A 12,512-nucleotide genomic window follows, 5' to 3' on the forward strand; every position below is an offset into this window, starting at 1 on the left:
CTATCTATCTATCTATCTATCTATCTATCTATCTATCATCTATCTATCTTCTCTCTCTCTCTCTCTCTCTCTCTCTCTCTCTCTCTCTCTCTCTCTCTCTCTCTCTTTCTTTCTTTCTTTCTTTCTTTCTCCAACTATCCTTCCATTTAATATGCTATCTAGAGGCATGGGATAAGAATACAGAAAACTATGGGAAGAATAATGCCACATCTCTGCTTATCTTTGTATCTCTTGCTGTCTAGCTGAAATGCTATTCTTGTTTTGGGGAAGCTTTCTCTGCTATACTTCTCGAACAATCCCTTCTGCTTTTCATGAACCTCGCTACATGTGCATTGCTGTCCACAATGAGCTGATAACTTCCACCGCTTTTCATGTTATGAGGTAAGAGAAAAAGAGCTTTTTCAAAGGACAGGCTTAAAGCAATAATATTTTAAGATGCCGGCATTACCTGATTCCCAGAAGCTATAAGACTAAACACTGGCCACTGGCCTTGATAAGTTGTATCTACCAAAGTATAAACAAGAACTACTGCAAGCTCCACCTGTAATCAAACTGATAAAAATACCTGTTTACATTGTGAGGCATTGCATTTTTTATTATAGTAAATGAAGGCACTGGAAAGAAGCACGTTTGATAATGTAATATGACATAAATGTTAGTATAAATAGAAAAATATATAGATAATGTTTTGAAAATTATAATATAAACAAAGCAGAAGTTGCTGTGGAAAAACTTCTTTGATGTCCAAAAAAGCAGCAATAAAATCTGCTGTTTGTCTATGTTGGATAAGAACATAACATGTTTATCTGAGCATTTACCACAATAGTTTAAAACTCACATGGAAATGTATAAGGGAGAGAATAAAATGGAGTAATGAAATACAACCAAAAGGGTGTTAGAAATATTTTAAGATTAAACTACTGAATTATTAAAGTAGATTTGCAAAGAGGTAAAAACTTAATTAAAAATGAGGTATAAAATAAAATGTGTATGCATAAGTTGTACTTTATTTTATAATTATATATTTTACATTTTTGCAAAGTGAGCTAATTATTCAGTAGTTCTGCAGTATACATACAGACACACATATTTTGTATACTACCTTGTTTGAACTTAGAGTGAAAATAATTGTCTGCTTTTACTATTTCTGTCCTAATGATACAAGCTCTGAAACAGAATTTGGCAGCGTTAGAAGCAACATATTTCAATGGTTTGCAAGAAGAAATGAAAAGTAGAATTTGCCTTGAATCCCAGGGTTCTTACTCAGAACTTTAGTTAAATATAGGTCACAAATATTGATTAGGGATTATTAGGGAACTGGAAACTAAAACATATGAAGGAATTGGATATGTCTAGTTTAATGAAAAGAAGGACTGGGTGAGACATGGTAGCAGCATTGCATATCTAAGGGGCTGCCACAAAGAAGAGGGAAGTCAACCTATTTTCCAAAGCAGGACAAGAAGCAATGGATGGAAACTAATCAAGGAGAGAATTAACCTAGAACAAGGGAGAAATTTCATGATAGAACAATTAATCACTGGAATGGTTTGTCTAGGTAAGTTGTGGATGCTTCAACACTGGAGTTTTTTTAGGAGAAATTGGACAACTGTCTGTCTGAAATGGTATAAGGTTTCCTGCCTGACTGGGAGGAGGGGCGGTTGAACTACAGTATCTTCAAGGTCCCTTCCAACTCTGTTATTCTGTTATTCTTATTCTGGTATTGTCAATTATTCAGCAGCAGAGCAGCACATACCTCACTGCTCCCAAAAGACAGGGACAAAGTGTGCAGAAAATGAATAAATTGGCATGTAAGAAAGGAAGGAGCTTTTGATAATGCAGTTGCAACTGTCATCTTGACTTTTTTAATCCTCATCTGTAGATATCCTGGTGCATTGGTATTTTTCTTCTTGTTAAAATAAATATAATTCCTACAATATTTTTCTATAGCAAGATTAACTGGAACAAAAGACTTATTTAGATTCTCTGCTCAAAACAAGAGAGCTCCTAACATTCTTTATCTGCAAATTGATATCCATTCTTTGGTATTAGGCCACATTTTTTGCTTTGGGAGAATGAAGAAAATGCAGGGTGGTTTTTAGAATAGATGAATATTTGTCATTTTGCCTTTAAATTTTCCTTCCAAGTAGAGTAAAAGCTATAGTATGGTGTTTGTGGGGCTAAAACCTTGGAATTTCAGCCACTAGGAGATCTTACTCAATAAAAATAGTGTTTTTGTTGAGACCTACTTCCAACTGAAGCATTGGGGAACACTAAGATTTAGCTAAGAATTTAGAATGAATTGCTCGCAAAAGGGAAAGTTCTTATGACCACATGTCTGTGCAATGTGCAGTTCCCTTTTCTTAAAATTCCTAACCTTTATTTTGAGGAAAGATTGGGTGAAACCTGGTTTAATAGCAGAAACTATGAGAGGGATCTTGGGCTTTTAGTGGACAATCAATTAAATATGAGCAGCAATGTGCAGTCAAAAAAGCCAATGGAATCCTAAATCGCATTAACATAGGAATTAAATCAAGATCACATGAAATACTAATATCACTCTATAAAGCCTTAGTAAGACAGCACTTAGAATACTGCATCCACTTTTGATCATCAAACTATAAAAAAGAAGTTGACACTTTAGAAAGAGTGCAGAGAAGAGCAATAAGGATGATTAGGGGACTGGAGGCTAAAACATATGAAGAACAGTTGCAGGAACAGGGCATACTAGGCTAGTGAAGAAAAGGACCAGGGGTGACATGATAACAGTGTTCCAATATTTGAGGAGGCAGTCAACCTGTTTTCCAAAGCACCTGAAGGCCAGAAAAGGAATAATGGATGGAAACTAATCAAGGTGAAAATCAACCTAGAAATAAAGAGAAATGTTCTGACAGTGAGAACAATCAACCAATGGAAGAGCTTGCCTTCAGAAATTGTGGAAGCTTCATCACTGGACGTTTTCAAGAAGAGATAGGACAGCCATCTGTAAGAAATGATATAGGGTTGAAATATCTTTGAATATTAGTAGCTGGGGTGGACCGGTAGTTATGTTGTTGGTTTGAGCTAAAAGCGTGGCAATTTGGTTGCAAACGTTTTGTCTGAAGAGATATCTTCAAGTGCACTTTGGATTGTGCTTCAAGGAGAAATGAAGATGTCTCCTTGAATGTGGATGAAACATTTGCAACCAAATTGCCAAGCTTGCAGCTCAAACCAACAACATAGTATAGGCCAGGTCTGCTGCTTGAGCAGGAGGGTGGACTAGATCAGGGATGTCAAAATCACATCATCACAGGGGTGTCACATGATGTATCACGACTTTTTCCCCCTTCGCTAAACCAAGCATAGGAATAGCCAATGCGTGACGCATCCAACCGTTGGCCCACAAGTTTGACAGCCCTAGATTAGATGACCTACAAGGTCTGTTCCATAGAAAGAATCTGAGAATCATGGACATAGAGGAAGAACATTAATTTTAAAATCTGATATTTTAATAATCTAGATGATCCTGTGTGGAATGTACAGTAGTCAGAAGAATTACCTGTATACTATAGGCTAAAGTAGCTCTTAAAATCTTAGTATACTCTTTTAACAAAGAGGAGAAATCTTGCCTTCCTTTGGAATCATTGTATTTATTTTATTATAACTAAAAAGGAGGATTTCATCTGAAAAAATTGTTAAAAGAAGTGCTTAAGATCATTTTGGAGCATGAACACAACACTTCTTTTTTTTTTTTTTTAAACAAAATTTATTAAAAAAATTTAAACACTCAAACAAAACATAGGAGGTAGTAACATAAAATATCTTTTCTAGAAGAAACAAATAAACCATCTTATTTAAAAAGAAGATAATTCCAAATTATCACACTTCTATATATATATTTATCTTATCTAAATCTATATTTATCTCAACTTCATATCTTTTCAAAACTTTTCTTTATTTCTCCCTTTCCTTCTATTTAATCATATTTCTTCTGCCTTGAAAATGTATACTCATTGAATATATTTTCATTAGTATTCTTCCACATCCTGTCAGACTTAAACAAACATTACACAAAACATAAATACATAAAACTTCTTTTTGGAAGGCGGCTTACCCCGAGTTAACTCTTTTTATACAGACATCAATCAAAATTTATACTCACTTAATATACTATCTTATATCTTATTTAACATTCTCTATTTTCCATATATTTTCTCTCTCCTACTCATTCTTTTAATTCTATTTTATTTATTCCATCTCAATTAAATAATTATATTTGCATCTTTGGTCCATTTTCTTTCAATCACCTACTTATCCTTTCTATCTAATACAATATTTCTCCTGTAAACCCAGATTGAAGTATGACAACTTTTTATCTTCCCCCTAAATAACACTTAAAATAATACGTATTTTCCGTGCTGATTCTGCTCCGTACATTCAAAGTATTACATTTCAAAATAGTAAAACAAACAAATAATATTGAGTTTGATAAGTAATAATAAAACTAAAAAACAAATAAAAAGAAATATTAAATTTATAATATAGTAAAAACAATGTTTCATAGGAAATTAAATTACATTTTTAAATCATATAATATTCTAATTTTCTAACAGCTTCAAATACTAATGTCTACAATGCATTCTTATGTACTTTTGCAGAATCATTTTTTTAAAAAATTATCTCACCCCTTATCTCTGAAAAAAATTCGTTTTTTTGCCTCTTGTTTAAAGCCTTTATGACTTCTCTTTCCTTTTCCCCTTTCTTTCTTCTCCATTCTAACTTTTTGACCCCCCCCCCCGTCTCTACAATTTCACTCTCTTAGTCTTCCCTCTCTGTTGTATTTCTCTTTTCTGTTGCTTTCTGACATCATATCGCTTTTTCATCTCATTTTTCTTTTTCTTGGTTGCTTTTTTAAGTTCTAAGTTCATCTTTTCCTTGTCCCCCTTCCGCTTTTCTTCCTCCACTAAGTGGAGGAACCATGCTGGGTTTCGTACCACAAATCACTAGTCGAACACTTCCCAAGTGTTTAGGACTGCGTGATGTATCGGCAGATGATGATGATGATTGTTGTTGTTGTTGTTATTTAATTAATAAAATATTCAAATATATTTGAAAGTGTTGATGAATGTGAGAAAAACACATCTAATATTCAGTAGAGAAGAGATTGGCAATGTCAAAATTATAATAAACCTCTTACTATAATAATAATTTGATTACAGTTTTTATGACTGTATATTGTCCCAAAGATAGTGCTGAGGAAGGCAATATAATACTTTGGATTGAATTGTAAAAAGGTGCTTTGAGAACTTCACTTGTGCCAAGAATATCTGTTGGCGGCTGGGTTAAAGGGGGGAAAACACAGTTGCTTTAAATACTTGAAGACAGGTGCTCCAAAGCAACATAGTACATTTGAATCCAAAGTGTTAAATCACTCTATAACGGAGCCTGTGTAAATATGAACAAAAATATTAAAAAGAACTATTTCCTATTCCATTTCCTTATTAAGAAAGTAATGATTCAGCAAAGATATATTCAATGACCATTTGTAATGTGTTTAGATTTTTATAAACTTCATAGAAACATGATCTAAATGAATAATAGCACCCATTTCATGCTTTTACTTTTGATAGCAAGGAAAGATATCTGAAAACAATCTAAATGAGAACAATTTTATGTACAGAAAAAAGGAAGATACAGTACATTCATGCTGAGAAGGAATAATAGAACACCAAATAACCAGTAAATCAAATGTTAATATAATTATATTTTAGGAGTGTGAGATATTTTAAGTATTTTAACTTTTAAAAAATGCTGTTTCTAGCTACACAGTTCCTTCTTCAATCATCCCTTAGAAAAAATATTATCAAAATTGCAATGTGCTTTGCTTGCTCAAAATTACCATTTATACAATTGAGAAAGTCCAGAAATATTTCACAAGAAGAGTTCTCCACTCCTCTACTCGTTGTAGAATACCTTATGCCACCAGACTTGAAATTCTAGAACTAGAAAACCTTGAATTACGCCGTCTTCGGTCTGATTTAAGCATGGTATATAAAATCATACATTGCAATGTCCTACCTGTCAATGAATACTTCAGCTTCAACCATAACAACACAAGAGCACACAATAGATACAAACTCAATGTTAACCGCACCAAACTTGATTGCAGGAAATATGACTTCTGCAATAGAGTGGTCAATGTCTGGAATACTCTACCCGACTCTGTAGTTTCTTCCCCAAACCCCAAAAAAACTTTAACCTTAGACTGTTGTCTACTATTGACCTCACCCCTTTCCTAAGAGGTCTGTAGGGGCGTGCATAAGCGCACCAACGTGCCTACCGTCCCTGTCCTATTGTTTCTCTTATTCTTCTTTTATTTTTCTTATATGTACCCATTTCATGTATTCACAACTATGTATACACTTATACTTATTATCTTGTAAACAATTGGCAAATCAAATAAATAAATAAATAAATAAATACAGAATGTTTTCTGTTAAACATTCTTTTCAGTAGACACAATATTAATCCCCTCCCCACCCCATCTATTTTCAGTTCCTTCAGTTTTTAATTTGGCCAAGCTGATTTATTTTTTTTAAGCAAATTTTATTAATTTCAAAGACAAACAAATCATCATCAACCATTACATATTTGAACCTTTTTCCATTATAAATTTTACAAGTCAGATAAAACCTTATTTTATACAATACAATTCTATTTTAAGCCATTTCCATATGAGCATAAAAATACCTCTTATCCAATTTCTCTTTACTTCTCTTTACTCTTATTCGATTTCACTATTATTATTTCATCTATTTCTTTCTGACTTGAATACCATTATTCTCATTCTGTATTTCTACAAGGTTTTATTAATACTCTCAAAAACATAAACACACAACAAACAAACATATAAAAAATCTTTTAGGAAAGTAACTTGGCCCCAGGTACCTCTCTTTATATGAGCTTCAATTATATTCATGCTCATCTTACATATCATTACCTATTTTGTTTACCATTCTATATCTTCTATATAAACTTCTCCACACATTTCACTCTTCATAATTCTATCTTATTTAATCCATCTTAATTTAAATCATTATATTTGTATCTTTTGCCCATTCTTTATTATCCCTCTATCTCATTCCTTATAATGAAATAAAAAGAATTTCTCCTGAAATCACTAATCAGAGTATGATGCCTTTCTATCCTCCCCCTAAATTAATTAGATTAACATTTAAAATAACACCTAATACCCAATCTGATTCTGCTTGGTACATTCTATCTACTAATTTTTTTCTTTTAATAACAATAAAAACAGAGTAATAAATCCAAAATGATTAAATACATAGTTAAGTAATAAATCTAAATATTAAATCTTATAACATTCCCATTGCCTTTCCCTTTAATATTTTATTACATTTTAAAATCAATCATTATTAAACATTTCAACATTTTAATTTCTTATTAACTCTTAAGCCATTCTAATTTTCTATTTCTAATACAGATGTTACAATACCATCTTATGTACCTTGCAAAATCTTTTTTTAAGGAAATTGTACTTTACCCTTTGTCCCTAAAAAAAATTCCTCTTTTCCCATCTAATTTCAAAACTTTGTGGCTTTTCTCCGCCTTTCCCTTTCTTTCTTCTCCCACCAAATCTTCCTACCCCCCTTCTTCTAGCCTCTGCCTTGCTGGCATCCCTTCTCTGTTGTGTTCCTTTTTCTTTTGTTTACTATCATTATATTTATTTTGCATCTTATTTTTCTCTTTCTTAAATGTTTTTTTAGATCTTAAGTCCTTCATTTTCCTCGCTTCCTTCCTTCCTTCTTTCTTAGTTAAATTTTGGAATTCATTAAAGATGGCGTCTTCGTCTTCTTCTTCTTGTTGTTCTTCTGCCTCCATCTGTTGTATTGTTTGTTGATAGTTAACCAGCGCCATTTCTAAAAATAGGAAGGCTTTTTCCATACCATCTTTACCGGCTGCTTTTGTTTGCTCATATTCTTCCCTCAGTTCCTCAAAAGAAAAAGCCATTATAGATCTTTTCTTTTCTTTTTCCCTCTTTCTTCTTACACCAACCAAGATATTTCAAAAAAAGTAAAACAATCCCAAAATCCACAATCCTCAATCAATCCAAGCCAAGACAAAATTCTCCCTTTCTCTTCCAGGGGTAGTATCAGACAAAAGAAAAAAGAAAGTCCAAATCTGTATTTTGAAGCCTTATTGGAGTTATATTTCTATCTTCAAATCCTTAAGGCATCTCCTCCAACAAAATCAAACCAGATAAATATATTTTTTGTCCTCTCCCTTCCGACTTATCCCATAAAGCTAGTTTTACCTGAAAAAAACAGGTTTCTCAATATCCACTTATTAATTCCGTCGGGAGGAGAATAAACTTTCCTTTCAGCACCTCAAAATTGCCGCTTATTTTCTCTTGTGGAAAGAATCATCCAAAAAGCCATCATTTCCAGGAATTATATTAAATGTATCTTAGAGTCCTGGATCAACCAAGAAAACTTTCACTCTCAAAAGCTTTCTCCTCTTCCTCCCTGCGCATACTTGCCCAGCTGCCGGCTTCTTTGTGGCGGCCATTGCGGGACCGCCGCTGCACCGTCTTGGGAAAAGGGGGTTCTGCCGGCCAGGGAGGGGTCTGCAACACCCCAAACCCCTCTCCGGATCCCCTATCTTCAGCTACCCCTGCAGGGTAGCCTAGCTCCGGACCCGTCCGGATCGGAGCACCAAAAGCGGCTAGCGCGGCAGGGATCGGGCCAAGCTGATTTTTGAAGGCCAACAACTAGAGAACTTTTTTTAAATGCCTCTTGTCAAATTGGGTGGATTTTTAGCACACCTACCAAAGGAGGGGGAGGCATTGTAAAGATTGTGACAATCCTGCATGTGAAGCGCTTGTCTAATGTGGTGGAATTAACACTTCAAAGAAAAGAGGCCCCAACTGAAATGGAGAGATATGCCTGTCTGGACTCTATAGGTGGGAGGAAACCTATGAAGGCAAACACTTAGACTTCACTTATCAGACTTTTCCAGGGGAAAGTGAGATTCCTATGTTCGGTGATAAAGGAACATCTTGACCTAACACCCAGAGCTGCTTTTGTTGTTTCTGCCTGAGCTCTGAAGACTAAATATTAAATTGTATCAAAACAAGTACTAGAATTAAGGGTGACAATTTTGCCTGCTTTTACCTTTTTTTCCTTCAAATTATTCTAGCATCATGGCTACAAGGAATACATGTACTACATCACTAATTCTTCCAGCCATTTTCCATCTCTAATGCATCTTACCATGCCACCTTCTCTGTTTCTCTCTTCAGATTTTTAATGGTTCCTTCCTTGCATCCTGACTGGACACTACTACTATTTTTCATCCATACTCATGTCACTACCACAATGACACTTGCACTTATTTTCATCCCAAAGGTAGGACGAATCTTTTTAAAAAAATAAGCAAAAAGGTTATATTCTCTCTTCCACCCCCAAAATTGAATTAGAAGTCAGGTTTACTATGTCATAACATTGTTCTGTTCATTTTGCCTTTATTTTAAGAAATATAGTTTTCAGGAACAAAAATCTAAGACGTAGGAATGTATCGTATATTTGCTGTCCAAAGTTTTAATGGCTTATATGTGTGTATGAGGAGGGAATGGGTGTTATTAGTTATTTGTTTAGAAGATTTCTTTGATCTCCCGATCTAGCACGAACCAATATCCCTCCAATAATATAAAATAAAACAAAGCAAAAATCAACATACCTACAGCATACAATCAAGGGACCATTGATTGCTCTACCTCCTTAAGATGAGCTCAAATAATATTTATGGGATTGATCTTGGGAGACAGAAAGAAGAATTGCAGCCCAGACAAACAAATAACTAGAGTCCAAACATATTGATGACGGTAGAAAATCAAGCAAAACTCACTTAACAACTGTCTTGCTTTGCAACATAAATTTTGGGCTCAATTGTGGTCATAAGTCGAGGACTACCTGTATTTCAGGCTTTCAAGATTCTATTACAATAAAAGTAGATTTACAATAAAAGCAGTGTTAGTCTGCAAGGTCAATGCTTCTTGTTTGAATTACTTCCAAGAATTGTCATTTCATCTATCATTCTAGCCATTCTGGGAGAAAGCCAAGGTTTTAAAGACATTCTACAGACCAATAAGATTGGGACCAACTGAATTTCTGGGGGAAATCAAAGTACAGAGAAGACATATGCCTCCCAAGTCCCATCTGATAACGTTGCTTCTAGACAGAAACCTGAAACATATCCATCTTGTTAGGAATATAACTTGGGCAGAAATAATTTGAGGTAGGTTTTTATTATTACAGATAGTCCTCGACTTACAACTTGACTATTATTACAGATAGTCCTCGACTTTATTTAGTGACCATTCAAATTTACAATGGCACTGCAAAAAGTGAGTTATGACTGTTTTTCTACACTTACAACCAATGCAGCATCCCCATGGTCAGGTGATCAAAATTTGGATGTTTGGCAACTGACTCATATTTATGGCAGTTGCAGTGTCCTGGGGTTACATGATCAACTTTTATGAACTTCTGACAAGTAAAGTCAATGGAGAAGCCAGAATCACTTAATAACCTATGTTACTAATTTGACACCTGCAGTGATTCACTTAATAACTATATCAGGAAAAGTAAAAAAAATGGGCAAAATTCACTTAACAACTGTCTCAACTGTCTCTTAATTTTGGGTTCAATTGTGGCCATAGGTCAAAGGCTATTTGTATTCAGCATAAACCATTCAGCATAAAACTACCATTTGAATCTGGAAATGTAATGTACAGACATAGAAAATTATGTATTTCCAGCCAAAATGTATACCAAAGATTTTAAGAAGATAAGAAACTGAACAAACACATATCTTGAATTACCTCAACCTCTTGGACTTCAACAATTTTATTCCCAACCAACATGCCAAAAAGCCCAATGCTTGAGGAGTTTCAGACTTGTATAGACAAAATTTACACAAATATGCTGATCCATAATATAGTTTCTTGAGCTTGATGTATGATACCAACCATTGTGATTTGTAGATCATGTTTTGTGTCTTTGAATTTTGTGTGAACTTATAGTGTTGCATCAGACATAAAGTAGCAGTAATAGGCTTCAATTTTACATCACTATGTATTGTAGACAGATAGAGATCTGGAATTAACATTTTGCCTTATCTTTCCCTGAAGAAACTCAACATTTGCTGTTTCATGTTCTTCCAAACAGTTCCTGTATGCAGCCTCACCCTTGAGGGAAGAAATTGCTGCTGAGATGTATGAGGATGAACTGGACATTAGGCATTCAGAATCCTTCTTGAACAGCAGCATCACCTCAGCATGGAGTGAGCACAGCCTTGACCCCGATGACATTCGGGTGGGTGGAACACTCAGGACCTTCTTTTGAAGCTAGCTATGCCAGAAACAGTGCAGAGTAAGAGTTCCCTTTTGCAGTCTTTCTCCTGAAGAAAAGCAACAGTTAAAAAAGGGGGGGGCATCCTTCACTGCCCTAAATAAATGAAAAGGGTGGGAAGGTTTGACAAGATTGAGCTTCTGTTTCTCCTTGATGGTTTGGTTATAGGTGGGAGTAGAAGTGATAAAGAATGGGGAGACGGGAAGAGGGGAAGCTAAATTCTTGCTAAACTGATGTAAACCATTTCTTTTCCTGAGAGAGACAATGAGCATTTAACCCTTTCTTTCAGGGCTAATTCCTGCTCTGAATCACATACAGTTTGAATGCTGTTGCTGATGTGAGCTACAAACTGCCAGAACTCAACTTCTCCATTATCACATCCCCAAATCAGCTAAGCATTTTCTCAGTTTTGCTTTTTGTAATTCTTCAAATAGTCATCCACCTATTGATCAAACAACCAACGTATCATCCCAATTTAAATAACTGTGGGTGGCTAACAAGCCTAAAATGAGAACATACATATGAAAACAAGGGGAAAAAATTCTTCCAAAAGGTCAACGGGGTTAAGGCTGTCCAAAACCTAGTGGGAAGGTTGTTCCACAAGGCAAGCACCACAACAAAGAAGGAATAAGGTACATACTGACCCTGCGGGATCTGGTGCATTGAATAGAAACCTGGAAACAGGTATCTCCCAAATATCCTGACCTTATTCTATGTAGGGTTTATAGGTGATAATCAGCACTTAGATTGTACCTAGATTGCACTACTAGAAACTAGTGCAGCCCACAATGTGATAGTATGTGGTCATACCTGCTATAGTTTCAAAATGCCCTTCAAGGCAACCACACATACAATGCATTACAATAGCCCAAGAGGGAAATGATTAAGACATGAGAGAATCTCCCAGTCTAGGAACGACAACTGCCATTGCAAGTTGACTTTGTGCAAAGGCCCTCTTGCCAAAACTGCCACCTGCTTGTTGAGCAGAAGCTGAGTATACCAACTCGGTCTGTGGGGAGTATAAGCCCATCCAAAATTAACAAATGGAAACTGTCCAGATCTGGGGAAAGAAACTAAAATCCACAACTGCTTAGTCATACTAGG

General features: G+C 35.0%; 1 protein-coding gene across 1 annotated transcript in view; it reads left to right on the forward strand.

The window, feature by feature from the left end:
• Nucleotides 1-12,512, forward strand: part of GPR179 (G protein-coupled receptor 179) — a 59,423-nt gene that overhangs the window by 33,425 nt on the left and 13,486 nt on the right. Inside the window, exons 8-10 of the mRNA XM_087947339.1 lie at nt 243-381; nt 9,299-9,404; nt 11,226-11,372. Of these exons, the coding sequence (XP_087803465.1) occupies nt 243-381; nt 9,299-9,404; nt 11,226-11,372 (392 nt within the window). The remainder of the gene's footprint in view (nt 1-242; nt 382-9,298; nt 9,405-11,225; nt 11,373-12,512) is intronic.

The sequence above is a fragment of the Notechis scutatus genome, chromosome Z (assembly GCF_049901735.1).
Source record: "Notechis scutatus isolate UNSWTSFEM ecotype Mainland chromosome Z, rNotScu1.2, whole genome shotgun sequence".
Classification (NCBI taxonomy): domain Eukaryota; kingdom Metazoa; phylum Chordata; class Lepidosauria; order Squamata; family Elapidae; genus Notechis; species Notechis scutatus.